General features: G+C 62.9%; 1 protein-coding gene across 1 annotated transcript in view; it reads right to left on the bottom strand.

Moving 5' to 3' along the window:
• Positions 1-12940, bottom strand: part of KIF26A (kinesin family member 26A) — a 40403-nt gene extending 27463 nt beyond the window's left edge. Inside the window, exons 1-3 of the mRNA XM_031454444.2 lie at positions 12873-12940; positions 12226-12454; positions 11636-11887 (exon numbers count right to left, since the gene is read on the bottom strand). Of these exons, the coding sequence (XP_031310304.2) occupies positions 11636-11887; positions 12226-12454; positions 12873-12940 (549 nt within the window). The remainder of the gene's footprint in view (positions 1-11635; positions 11888-12225; positions 12455-12872) is intronic.
• Positions 12941-13468: the final 528 nt, after the last annotated feature.

Genomic DNA, 13468 nt, shown 5'->3' with positions numbered 1-13468 from the left:
GACGGAGCAGCGGCCCATCCTGGACTTGCCACAAATCCTCCCTCCCCAGCCACAAAGCATCCCCTGCTCAATGGCTGGCCACACTGGCCCCAAAGGACACTGGGCGCATCCAGATGCCCTGCTGGCCACAAAAGGGACTACAACCTCCCCAAACGCATCCCTCCTTCAGACTCGGAAGCCAAAGGCACCACGCAAAAGGGGCAGCCCATTCATCCCGCCCAGGCTCCCCGAGCCTGGCCTGTGGCCAGCCTGACTGGTGTCCACAGACGCCAAGGGAGAGCTCCGTGGGTGCCAGCTGTGACAGGGCGGCCTGGCTGTGAGGGGACACTGCTCGGCTCTTGTGTCCCCGGGACAGGCAGACCCCGGAGATACTTCGGATTCAGTCCAGATCACCATGACAAACCGAGTGTTGAAATAAAGCAAATCACATGAATTCTTTGGCGTCCCAATTATAAAAGTTATGCTCACACAATACTGTAGTCTAGTAAGTGTGCAAGAACATCGGGTCTTAAAAAATTTTAACACTAAAAAACAGCATCGGTTAAAAATTAACGCTGCTGGGAAAATGGTGCTGACAGACCGGCTCAAAGCAGGGCTGCCCCAAATCCTTGGGCTGTGAGAAGCGCACAGAAAAGCAAAGCACGGCGAAACCAGGGGCCCGGCCGCCCCACGTGCCCCAGGCAGACCAGGTCGGATGAAAGCGTGGCCCGGCCAGGCCGCGCCTTGCCGCTGCCTGATGTACGGGCTTTCCTCCGGTGGGGTCTGGGGGCCTCTGAAGTGCCCGGCGTGTCTGGTCCCAATTAGCGGACACCCCCACACCCTCCTGCTCCCCCGTGGGGAATTCACTGCGGACCCCAGGGAGCCCTGCGGAGGTGGGGGGCAGGCACGGATACGCTGCGGGAACCCCACCCAGGTCGCCCACGGGCCACAGATGGAATGCAGACGCCCTGCCCCCGCCACGCAGGGCTCAGACAGGCCTGCTGCCACTCCATCACCCCTGCCTGTTTTCCAGGCCCAGCTCTGATTACCCTGGTTTTTCCACTCAGCGGGAGGCAGCTAATGGTGGGCTGGTGTGAGGGGAAGGAAGTGCCGCCTGCTACAGCCATTAACCCGACTTGAAAGGCGGCCCAGACCCCGCCCGGCCCCCAGGCCCCACAGCCCATTGTTCTGGGGCCTCTGCCTGTCTTGGGGACCTTGGGCCTCTGGGGAGCCACTCCCTCCAGGAAGCGGGGAGTGCAAGGGATGGGGGGTTGCTGACTGACCTGGGCCCACACCAGAACCAGACCCCCACCACACCCCCACAGTTGCCCCTGCCCACCCCCCTCCCCCAGCTCGTCAGGCAGAATTCAGGTGGCAGCTGTCAGGGAGGCCTCAGCCACCCGCCCACCCCGCACCCAGGCCTCGGGCTCTGAGCATCCAAGCCCCATGTGGGAACCACAGGGGTCTGCTCTGAGGAGGGGGAGCCCTCCAAGCTCAAGCACTCCTCTCACAGGGAGATAAGCCCAGGGCCGCCCGATCACCAGCTCAGGAAGCCAAGTGCAGGGGCTTACAAGCCCATGGGCCTCCAGGCCATGGTCTCCCCTGAGTCCCACTTCACAAGCTCCCAGAAGGTTCGGGGCCCCGACACACCCGGGCCCCACCCCACGGCCAAAGCCTACTTTGGGAGACAAGCACCCCTTCCAGCACTGGCAGCCAAGCCCACCTCTCGGGGGACCCTCACCACCTTCACTGGGGAGGTGACGATGCTGCAGGCCCAGCAGATCCCCCAGGCCTGGGGGCCACCTCTCCAATTTCTGCCTGGTATCACACACCTGAGATGGCAGAGGCCGGCCAGGAGGAGAGACCCACCTGGGGTGACCACACAGAGACTGCAGTGGGCCCTGAGCCCCTCAGGCAGGCCAGGCAGCAGAGGCTGGGCCAGCTCGGGGGCCAGGAACAGGGCAGCAACAAGGGACGCTCACTGTGGTCGTCCAGTCAGAACCCCGCCCCACAGCCTGCAGACCAGCAAGCCCTGGGCAAGACAGACCTTGAGTCAGGGTCCAGCACCCTGGCCCAGCATTCAGGGCTCCAGGGAAGGGGGCTTCTCCCAGGATGGGCACCCTGGGCCCCAGAAGGTGAGGGACGAGAGCATCTTCCACACCACCTGCTGCCCCCTCCCCAGGCACAAGCCAACAACCCTCAGACTCCAGCACAGAGGGCAGCTGGGGAAGGCCAAGGAGGAACAGGTCGCCCTTCCCTGAGGCCAGTGCCCTCTCCCAGCCATGGGACAGCTCCTGGCAGCTGCAGGGAGGGCTCAAGTCCCCAAGAGGTCACGGCCCCAGTTTCCAGAATTTTAATCCCTGAAAGCCCCAGCCACCATGAGGCCTAGAGCCCACCCCTCCCGTCCAGAGCCCAGCGCCTTCAGACAGGAATCACCCTGCTGCAAAATAATACTTTTAATTTCCTCTTTATGGTCTAATTAAACAGATATTTTACTTGCATTTGGAAAACGTTTTTCTTAATTTGATTCAATTTAGCACTGCATACCCATCACACCACCTGGGTTTTCGGGGGCCTTCCCCCACTTAAGAATGATGGCTTTTTATCTTCCGTCGTGTTTCTGGGATTTCCGAGTTACTTTAAGTAATCCTTCTATTTTCTCCTGTGAGGGAGCCCTAGAGGGGCTTCACCGGGGGAGCTGCCCCACCATCACCACCAGGGGAGGCTTCCCCGGGGTCCAGGAAGGCCAGGCTCACCCCTGGGGCAGGGCGGGAGCTGACCAGACCCCCCCGCAGAAGCTCCCATGGGAGAAAGTGAGAAGGAGGTCTACTCCCCAATTCAGAAAAGCCCCCAGACCTCAGGGCTGTGAGAAGACCCTCTCTGAGCCCCCATCATCCCGTCTTTTAAAAGGGGGCCCCAGCACCCACTGGCAGGGTGGCTGGGAGAGCGCCCAGGACCAGAGCTCAGCCTGGAGGAGTGCGCGAGGCCAGCCACACTGTCAGGAGTGGCCTGCAGGCAGCTGAGCGCGTCCAGTCCTGCCTTCTCTCCACAAACAAAGCGTGCTGGGCCCTGACCCCGGGCAGCCACGTTTCCGGAGTTGACAACAGGTCCAGGAAGGGACCCCGGCTGCCGGGCTGGGCGCTGCCCTCTCAGGCTGACATTCCGAGGTTGCATGCAGCCTGGCGGGATGGAGCTGGGGGGTTCAGTTTTCCAGCCCCACCTTGGCTGCCCCAGGCCCTCCCATCTGCCAGGCTCCTCTCTGGGGGTGGAACCCCTAGCCCGAGGCCCCGCCCACCCACATCTGCTGGGTCCAGTGGGAAGACCTGGAGACCCCCCTTCCCCAGCACAATCCTCCCTAGCCTGCCGGCCAGGACACTGCAGACATCCCATCCTGCAGGCCTTCAGTTCTGAGGCCCCATAGCTGACCCAGGGGGAGGGGCAGGGGGATGGGGGCCGCAGCCTGGCCACCCAGCACTGCCCGGCACCCGTCCCCAAGGCCCTGCACCAGGCGCCAGCCAGCTGGGCAGCTTGGGGCACACACAAGTTCATTGAGACCTCTTCCCCTCAATGGCCTCCCTGTCCTCTGCCAATGCCACACAGAATGGGGGAGGAGGCCAGGGGGCTAAAGGCCAGCCAGACAGGATGGCCTCAGTGGAAGGGGCTGATAGAGAAGCAGCTTCATCGGGAACTGAAGCTCACCCAGACACGGCGTTCAGTCCGCTGTCCCATTCTGGGTCGGGGCACAGAATCTGTGGACCTCAGCTTCCTCATCTGAGCAACAGGGCCAACAGCAGATTCTCACCACCAGGGCGGGGCACACCACACCCTGCAGGCCCAGCACCACTCCGGGGGGCTGAGCCCAGCAAAGGGGCAGGTGCAGAAGCAGAATGGGGCCCCTGTCCCTCAGCTGGCCCCAGGCGTCCCGAGTTCTCCTGCTGGGAACCTCTGCACGTAGGTGGCCCCAGACCTGTCCCCGGCTACCAACCCCTTCCAATGAGTCTTCCAGGAGAACCAAGACTACAGCTCTTTATTAAAGGACTCTCCAGAACACCGCAGGCCCCAACCTCTGCTCCTGGGCTGGAGCACAACTGCTCTCTACCACACCTCCCCACCTATGACCGCATCCTAGCTTCCCCCCAGCCTGGCACCCCAAGACACAGTCTCCACAAGTGCTCAAAGCATCCCCATCCTGGAGCTCTCGATGCTCCCACCATCTCTGTGGGTCTAATTCTAGCCCAGATCAAATGCCATCTCCTCCAGGAGGCCCTCCTGGATTCCCCTTCCCAGAGCCTTCCCTCCCAGGATCCACAGCACTTTGGTTAAGAGCACAAATTTTGGAGTGGGAGAAACCAGGGTGAAAGGCCTTGAGCAAGTCCTCCACACCCTTGTGTCTACTATTTCTGCCCTGCCACGCAGGGCGGTGGAGCTGAGGACGTAATTGCCCAGAGGCCTGCTGACTGGCTGATGGCACTGTCCCTCCTGGGGACGGCCGGCTCTGCCCACTTCCTGCAGCACAATCCCGCCAGCCAGGTAGGCCGGAGGAATGCAGGGATAAACATCGGGCCCAGCCTGGCCACCCTGGATGCCCACCCTGAAGCTCCTGTCCAGGCCTCAGGAGCATCCAGGGAGGGGAGAGGTTCCACTCCCCACAGCAAAAACCCTGCTGATCATCCAGCAGAGGGGACAGACGGCAGGTGGGTTGGGCCCCTGGCATACCTCGAGATCCAACACCCAGGCACACCATGGCCCGGCAGCCCCAGGCCGCCTGCTGGCCAGCTGTACTGGCCAAAAGTCCCCTTGGAGCGCCAGGCACCCACCCCCTGGGAACCACCTCACTCGTTGGCTGCCGTGAGTGTGCTCCCTTTACAGACCAAGGCTCAGAGACACTAAGACACTTGGCTCAGGCCACACAGCTTGGGTGCAGAGCTGGGACTTAAAGTGTAGGGGCATGGACCAAAGAAAGGGGCCTCGGGGATAAGACCGGGGGCCTGCGCTGAGCTACAGGCAGCCACTGGGCGGGGCCAAGCTGAAAGGGCTCCCAACAACCTCTCAGGTTTCAGAGAGGCCACGGGTGTGGGGCTGGCAAGGGCTCCAGGAGGCAGAGCTGGGCTGTGGCCGTGCACCGAGGCTGTGAGGGGGAGGACGGGGACGGGGAGCGTAGGCTCAGACAGCTCGGAGGGAGCCGGCCCTGCAGCCCACGACCCCGCGCAGGGCACAGGGCAGGGCCCGCACCTGGCATGCTCCACCCGGAAACAGGCAGTGGCCCGGGCCAGCATTCATCACACAGGGTCAGACGTGAGTGCACACGGAGGTGTAATAATATCCACCCGAGGCTGGATGCAGCAGGCGCAGAGCAGCCTAGCGCAGGGCCGTGCAGGACTATAAACCTGCCAGCCCTAGGCGCCCAGCTGAGCCCACTCACCCCTGCCCCAGCCCAGCCCCCACCGCCTGAGATGCCACCAAGGGACAGGGATGGGACCAGATGAGGCCAGGGAGCCCTCCCACAGAGCACCAGGAACCCTGACATCCACATGGTCCCTCAACCACAAAACACAACACCAGCAGTAAAAGTGCCCTTTATCCGGAGGGAGCAATGACCCTGTTCCCAGATGGGGAAGCTGAGGCCCTACCAAGGAGTGACCACACCACAGGAGGTGGTGCCCCCCACTCCCATCCTGACCAGGAGAGTCTCATCAGCCACGGTGTTCACCCAGCAGGAAGGAAGAAGCCACAGCTTGGAGATCAGGGGACCACCAGAGAGTGGTTCCCAGAGACACGGCCACCCAGGCTGCTACCAGCAACCTGACAGGGGACAGTCCAGCCTCAAATGCCACTCCCCACTGCACAGGCTCCCTGTTCTTATGAAGCAGATGAGCAGATGGAGGCCAGACACGCCGATGGGACATTCAGTCCATTTTCACTCTATTTAGTTATTCATACCTCACACCTCCTCACATAAAAACTGTGCGATGGCTTCCAGGAACGACACGGCATAAACTGAAAACAAAACCACATGGCTAGAGACAGCCACATTAGAACAAATAGAAGTGATCAGTTCCCAGAGACACGGTAGAAAGAGCTCTTCTGGTCAGCAGAAGCTGAAAAGTACATGTGCCATGAGCTTCCTGGCAGGCAAAGGAAAAAGGAAACTAGACTTTCCTTGCTATTTAAGACAAGAACCAGCTCTTCTGACTCCCAAGTATAAGATTCCTTCAGGACACTCAAGCGAAACTTGAGAAGGCCCCAGACTCACTCCTTTAACCCATCCTAAACCAAGACAAGCCCCCAGCAAGGCTCTGACCAGCCAAGGTGCAGGGGTGACTGTAGCCTCCCTCCCTCCCTGAACCTCCACCTCTCAGCAGAGGGGCAATAAGACCAGTCACCACAACTTACACCCCTGCTCAGCCCCACCTCTGACCACAGCTGGACTCCCCACAAGCAAACTCTGTCCTGCAAAGAGGCAGAGCTCCATACCCTAGACCCACAGCACCTGCATCCCAGCCAGCCCCCAGTGCCCCACCCTCACCCCCTGAAACCCCAGACCAGCAAGGACATAGAACAGGCACCAGGAGTCTGTGATTCCATCACAGGAACGAAGGAAATCCCCAGGGACAGAAGGGAACACCAGCTAGACGACCATCTATCTAGGGAGAGGGGAGCCAGGGGAGGGTGGAGAGGGGTCAGCCAAGGTCTCGCAGAGGCCAGGTGGTGAGGCTAGGCTGGCGGGGATTGCCTCCTCCCTCCCTCTGCCTGGGCTCCATCCCACAGAGTAGCCTGGGAGCCTCCAAGCCCCATAGATGGATCCCTTCCCAGCTGAGTCATCCAGTTCCCTGCCAGCTGGGAGAGTGCCCGGCAGACAGCCCCAGGGAGCACCCGCCCCACTCACACCTCCCTGGCTGCCTCTGGAGTCTGCCAACACCTGGCTCAGCTGAGGAACACTGCTGACGCCAGGTGCCCCGCCCTGTGGAGCCCTGAGGCAGACAGATATTGTGGCCCTGACCACCCCCCAGAAGCTGGTGGAGTTCAGGTCAGGCTCCAAACAGCATGGGGGGAGCAGGGGTCCAGGGACTCTGACCCCAAGTGGCAAATGGGCTCAGCCCCTGCCCCAACCAGGCCCACAGCCTGGTGGGGATGACAGATCCAGGACCCTACCATTGTACACCAGTGCAGTCAGAGCTGGGGGCTCTGGGGACAAAGGACACCCACACCACGCAGGCTTCCTGGAGGCGAGACAGAGGAATGGACCACCACTGATAGGATCCACACCCCCGAGTCAGGCCCCAGAGAGAGGCCAGAGGGTTCTCTAGAAGCCTGGTGACATCACCCCAAGCTGTGCACGGGACGAGTGCCCTTGGCCTCCCCAGTAGCCTTCAGACTTGTTGCCCAGCTTGGTGAAAAATGTGAACCGATGCTGGGGTTGCATGGGTGGGCAGGGGCCATGAGCAGTGGTTCTGGAATTTGCAGGGTTGGGGAGGACAAAACCCCTGCCTGGGTGAGCCCGAGATTCACAAGAGAGAAATAAGATTTGAAACTTTGCCCCATCAGAGTGCTAATCAGTTCAATGCCAGGATCGACACATCAAAGTCACAGCTCCGGAGGAGTCACCACCTACTCATGATACATCTGGGCAGCAGCTGGGGCGAACCCGCAAGCAGTATCCCCACCCCACTGCTGCTAGGGGCCTGGGGATTGCCATCCTCCCGAGGGGCGTCATCGGGAGGTTGAGGTGGGGAGGAGAGAGCCAGAATCCAGCCCAGCAGCCCCCAGGGCGAACACAGCAGGCTGTGGGAGGAAAAGCCTAGTCATTCAGTCATTCAACAAACATTTCAGGGGCACCCAGACCTCGTGGTGCCCTGACAGAGCTCCTAGCCTGGGGGTGGCACACTGAACACAGGGACCACCCAATGACCAAGGAGTGTGGGAAGAGCTGAGAAAAGGTGGGGTCAGGTGGCAGCAGAGGTGGCCTCCCTGAGAAGGTGGAGATGTGGGGGAGGGGAAGCTCTCTGCACACAGAGGGGCCCCAGAGCTCTGCGCCCTGAAGTCAAAGTGGGGTCGGTCACCATGGTCCAGACACCACAGCCGGAGCCCCGGGCAGCTCAGGCTGTGTGGTTCTGCCAATGAGCCTGGGAGGGATGAGGGCTGGGGGTCTGCAAAAGGGGTGCTGCAGTGAACAACCACGGGACAGAGAGGACACTCGTGCCCAGGGGCTGCACCTTTCAGGGGGCCTCAGTTTGGCAGGGCCAAGCTGGGACAGCAGGACCCAGGACCGTCCAGAGACCCTCCTGATGGAGCCAAGGTCCGATGAGTCCCCTCTGGCTGCCCGAAGAGTGGGCAGCGGGGGGTGGGCAAGCACTGGGAGCGGGGCAGGGCTGTGGACAATGAAAGGGGTCTGCAGGGACCCAGTGACCAGCATGCCTCGGGGGTCTGGGACCTCAGGTTCTGAGTCAGGGGACAAGAGGGGCAGAGTGGTCAGTGGTGGCAGAAGAGGAAGGCCTGGCTTTGGCCTCAGGTGGGAGGCGCTGGGAGCCCCAGGCAGAGACTTCTCAGAGGCAGGGGCACAGGGAGAGCAGAGAAGGGATTTGGCAGGGTTGCAGGGGTGGGGGTGAGGGGGTGGGGCGGAGCAAGGCGTCTGCAGCAGGCCCGAGGGGAGTGACCCAAGGAGGCTACAGGAGGACGTCTGGAGAGGGTAGCTCCAGGCCACGCAGGGGTCCAGAAGGGGTTCCCAGAAGATGAGGCCAGGGCCCCTGGTGAGAACAGAGAGTGGCTCAGTGGGGGACCCAGAGGCCCAGCCTGGTAGCCCCTCCACACCCAGGCCCAGCACCCTTCGTGGTTCAGGCAGGACAGTCTCCTGGCAACAACCCGGGCTGGCAGAGCACGGCCCCTCCCCCACGCCCCCCGGGCATTGGAAATCAAAGATGGGGGAGGGCACAGTCCTAATTGTTCCGCACGAGGAGTCCCTGGATGGGAACCACGCTCACCCCCACTGCCCAGACAGGGACACCGAGGCAGCTGCAGTGAGAAGGTACCAAAGGCAGCCGGGAAGAGGCGGGCCTCCCGCCCAGGCCGCCCGATGGCTGAGCAGGCCTCCGACCGCCTGGGCACAGCATGACCCCCGAGCCCACGCCCCAGCAAAAGCAACACGGCCTGAGGTGTACAGGCCAGCCTGCACCACTGCCAGCCCCACACACCTGTGGAAGGGGTACAAAGTGGTCCCCAGTACAGAAAGGGAAACTGAGGCCACAAGTTTTCATAAGCCAGCACGGAGTCCCGCAGCCAGAACTGTCTGCCCGGGGGGGGGGGGGGGGGGGAGGGCAGGCATCAGGCCCCGGCAGGGTGACTGGGGCTGGCTGAAGACCGCTGTCCTCGACCCTCTCAAGCCTCCCTCTACACCTGAGACCAGGCAGAGACCCAGGAGGCAGAGGCCCCTAGGCCATCCTCACCTTGAGCCGTGGAGCCCAGCGGGCCACCTCCCTTCCCAGCCTCCCCAGATGCCACAAGCAGGAGACCAAGTGAGGTGACAGCAGCAAAGTTCTCTGTAAACTGTGGGGTGCCGACCCCACGAAGCTCATCTCCTCATGGTAAGAAACAAGCAAGGGCCCCCGGGGAAAACTCTAGAACACAGACTCTACACTCTAGTGGCCTGTCAGCCTCAGAGCAGAGCCCAGTGCCCCTGGACCATGGGGCCAGACTGACAGGAGCACCCACTGGGGCTCACCCAGAGCCGGTCACACACGGGGGCACCCTGGCTGCCTCAACGAGCTCTCCCTCCCAAAGCAGAAGCAGCTGCGTGCACACATCCTGGGTACCACCTCCCCAGCCTTCCTTGATAGGATCTACGGGGCAGGCCGTCAGGTGAGGCTGTAGGCTGTGTGCCAATCAGCCAGGATGCTGGCGAAAGCCTGGGTCTCATAGGACAATGAGACCCATCAAGGTCCCAGGATTGCAGGCCCAACCACCGATGATGTCCCATGGCCCAGATGGCTCAGCCCAAGGGCCTGAAGCCCCCTGGGCCCGTTTCCATCTTCTCTGGAGAAACAGTGGATGAAGGGGCCTTCCCTCCCTCAGGCACAGCACCCTACAGGTTGGACAGCGCCCCCTAGAGGCTACCCCCAACTGACAAAGGAGTAAACAGAGCGGGGGAGAGGGCCAAAGAAAGGAACAAAGCATGAGACCCTCGTCTGCTGGGTGAGCAGGCCACTGCGTGACAGGGATGGCTGGGCAGGGGGTGAGCCTTCACCTGGCACTGAGGGGTACCCAGTGTCAAACGTCAAATTCGGGGGAGGCCAGGAGAGGTGGGTGGTGAGCACCGCAGGTGGTCCCAGGGCTTCCCTGATGAGCTGTCTGCAGGCAGAGACCATTGAGGCCTCCCAGATGAGGGCCCCCGAATCCACCAGCGACTGGTGTGACCTGCAGCTCTCTCCACCCAGCTCCCCTGTCCACCTGGTGGCCAGCCGGCCACATGTCCAGCACCACCAGGCAAAGCCCAGCTCAGTCACTAAAGCCCCTCCTCTCTGGCCTCACTTTCCCCCAGTGGGGTAGCAAAAACTCTGTACCAAAACACTCTTTTCTGGGGCCCTTCTGGTGACTTTTCAACCAGATTCAAGCCATCTGGGGCACAGAGCTAGGCAAGGCTGCTCCCTGCTCAGAGAGCAGATGTGGGAGGGTCCAGCCCCGCCCCAGGACAGGCCACAGGTCCTCTCCCCTGAACGCAGAGAGAAGGTGCCCAGAACACAAGCCGGACTCACATGACCTCCCCACACCCCGCCCTGCCAGACACAGGGAACACCCGTGGGACCCCAGGAGGCCAGGGTCTGGCCCAGACCACACGGCCTCCTTAGAGAACTATATTTAGATTCAATGGGGATTATTCGGACTTCCCAGGAATGCTTTCAGAAAGACTGAAGGTCAGGCGGGAAGGGCTTCCTCTGGAGACCCCCACCTTCCCAGGCTTTGCAAACTTCCAGGGCGCATTGTTCCCGGAACAATGGTCCCAGCTCCTCCCAAGCCCCGGGCAAGCCCACTGGCTGGAGAGTTCAGCAGAGCCCCCTCCCCAGGCAAACACCTTGGTGCTGGCGCTTAGAGCCTGGGGAACCCAGGGGCCCAGTCACTCAGTTCCCAGATGGGCAGCCACTGCCAGAATGGCAAAGCTCCAAGCTGTGTCCCACACACAACTCTCATCCGTGAAGCAGGAGGTGGAGGGAAGGGGCTCCCCTCACAGTAGCTGGCCCACCCGCTGGCCTTCCCAGCCCTCCTGCCCCAGGTGTGCAGTCTCCAGACATTGGCTGGGGACCCAGGTGCCCCAAGGGCGACATCGCACCAGATAACCTCTTGCTGCTGGCAAAGCAGGAGCGGTCCCTCCCAGGGCGGGGTCCCTGCCCCCTCCCTCTCCCTTCCCCCCCAAAGCAGACTGTGGTTCCAGCTGTAGGACATCTGCAGCAGAAACACCCGCCCAATCCTGCTCCAATCGGACCTTGGGACCCTCTTAGGGTAAAATGCCCCAATTCACACAAGGTGTCACAAATGGGGAAACCGAGGCCCAGAGAAGGGAAGGGATTGGCCAGAAATCCTTGGAACCTCGCCTCCTTCCAGATCCCAAGGTCTCCCAAGTTCCAGCATGGGCCCCTGTCCCACGGCTGCCTGAGGAAGGGTCACTTACCCGGAGGGATGTCCCGGGCCCGCTGACCAGCTTCCACGCTTGTCGCTTGAGCTCGGCGAGCTTCGTGTGGCAGTGGCGGCACCACCCGCCTCCACCGGCCGAATGGCCCTGCTCTGCGCCTGCCCCTGCCCCGGCGCCCTCGGGCGCAGGGCGGCTGCCGTAGGGGTCCTGTTCCGGCCCGGCGGTCAGCCTCTTGCGGGGTGACCCCTCCAGCAGCTGCAGCGGCTCGCGGGCCGGGCCGCCCTCGGCTACCTGCGGGGGGTGGGGCGGAAAGGGACCGTGAGCCTGAGCCACTGGGCGGCGCCATCCCGGGACCCAGCACCGGTGCCTCCAGACCTCAGAGCGACCCAGCACCAGAGTGACGCAATCGACAAAGTTAAGAGCGCTGGGCGCGAACCAGCCGCCCACCGTCTTCTTCCATCCCAGGTCTCGACTGGGTCCCCTACCCCAGCAGGAGGCTCGGCGCCACCCGCGCTCCGCTACAGGACGGGCCCCCAGGGCTCTGTGCATCCTCTGTGTCCCGTGCTCTGTCCCGGGCGGCCTGGCGGCTCCCAGCCGCCAGCCTCCCTCTCGGGCCCGGCCGTGCGTACCGCGGGTTGCGCCGCGCACAGGGTAGCGCCACGGCTGCCCATGGCCAGGACGTGGGAAGGACTTGGCGGTCGCTTCGGGGCCACTCGGGCTCTCCGGGGCGCCGTGGCTACGTGATCCTGTCCGGGGACGCCCCCATGACCCGGCCGGCCACTCCGAAGTTCGCGGCCCGGACGAGCGGCGGAGAGCGCGCGGCGGTGGCGGCGGCGGTCGGTCGGTCGGTCGGTCGCGCTGGGAGGCGAGGGCGGGGCCGGGGCGGGGCTGGGGACTCCGGGGGCGGGGCAGGGGCGGGGCTCTGGAGGGCTGTCCGGACCCGCCCAAGCCCTCGCTCAGCAGTGCTTGGGGGAGGGGGTCCTGCTTTCCCCCGTGGCTCCACCCATTCCGAGGCCCCCAACCTGTTAGGCGAGTCCCAGCGCAAGAGAGGAGCGCTGGGGGCCACGGTGAGAGAACCGGTACACGCGCGCGCATGCGCTTTCCTGCTCCGCTCCTGGGACTCTGGGACCTCCCGGGACATACCAACCCACTCCTCACTTTACAGGAGAGAAAACTAAGGCCGAAGAGTGGAAGGTCTTTCCCAAGGTCACACAACAAAGTGGAAGGAAGAAGGGGCTGAACCCCAGCCCCCAGACTCCCGGTCGCTTTTTCCTGCAAATCCAGCGCACTCTGCGTGTCGCTGGCCACCTTTTGGGTCTGTCCCGCGTGGGTGAGTGTCGCCATGGTCTGCGCCTCGGAACGTGCGGTGCCTGCTCCAGTGTTTCTGTGTCTAGGCGTGTCTGCAAACGGCACGCGTGTGTCTGTAGCCGCGCGTGTGCATGATGTTGGGTGTGCGCGCTGTGCGCGGGGGAAGCGGAAGGAGGTGGCCCTGAGGGTGTGCGGGGGACCTGTTGTCAGCCAACCTGGCAGATGGGAACTTAGCTTCGGAATTAATTGCCTGTTTGTCTCAGGCTGGGAGGTCGCCTCCCTTCTCCGGCGACCAGTTGCTCCCGCTCCAGTCCAACTCTTAAGAGTTGCCGTTATCCAAGGCTGCAGGCGGCTCCCGGTCCCAGCCCTGGGTCAGCCCGAAACCCGAGGTTGGGCTCAGCGGGCGCGGCCGCCCGGCTTCTCGTGACGCGAGCGCCCCCTGCTGGCTGTCGCTCACCCGCCGCCGCGAGGCTCGGGAGACCCGGCACCGCCGTCCGGGGCGAACAGGCGCGCCCGAGAGACTAGGAGGAGCGAAGCCAGAGCAGAGGCGGCTGGCGGGCGGCA

The sequence above is a fragment of the Camelus dromedarius genome, chromosome 5 (assembly GCF_036321535.1).
Source record: "Camelus dromedarius isolate mCamDro1 chromosome 5, mCamDro1.pat, whole genome shotgun sequence".
NCBI lineage: Eukaryota > Metazoa > Chordata > Mammalia > Artiodactyla > Camelidae > Camelus > Camelus dromedarius.
The sequence above is the reverse complement of the archived record's forward strand: the minus strand, read 5'-3'. Positions and strand labels throughout refer to the sequence as shown.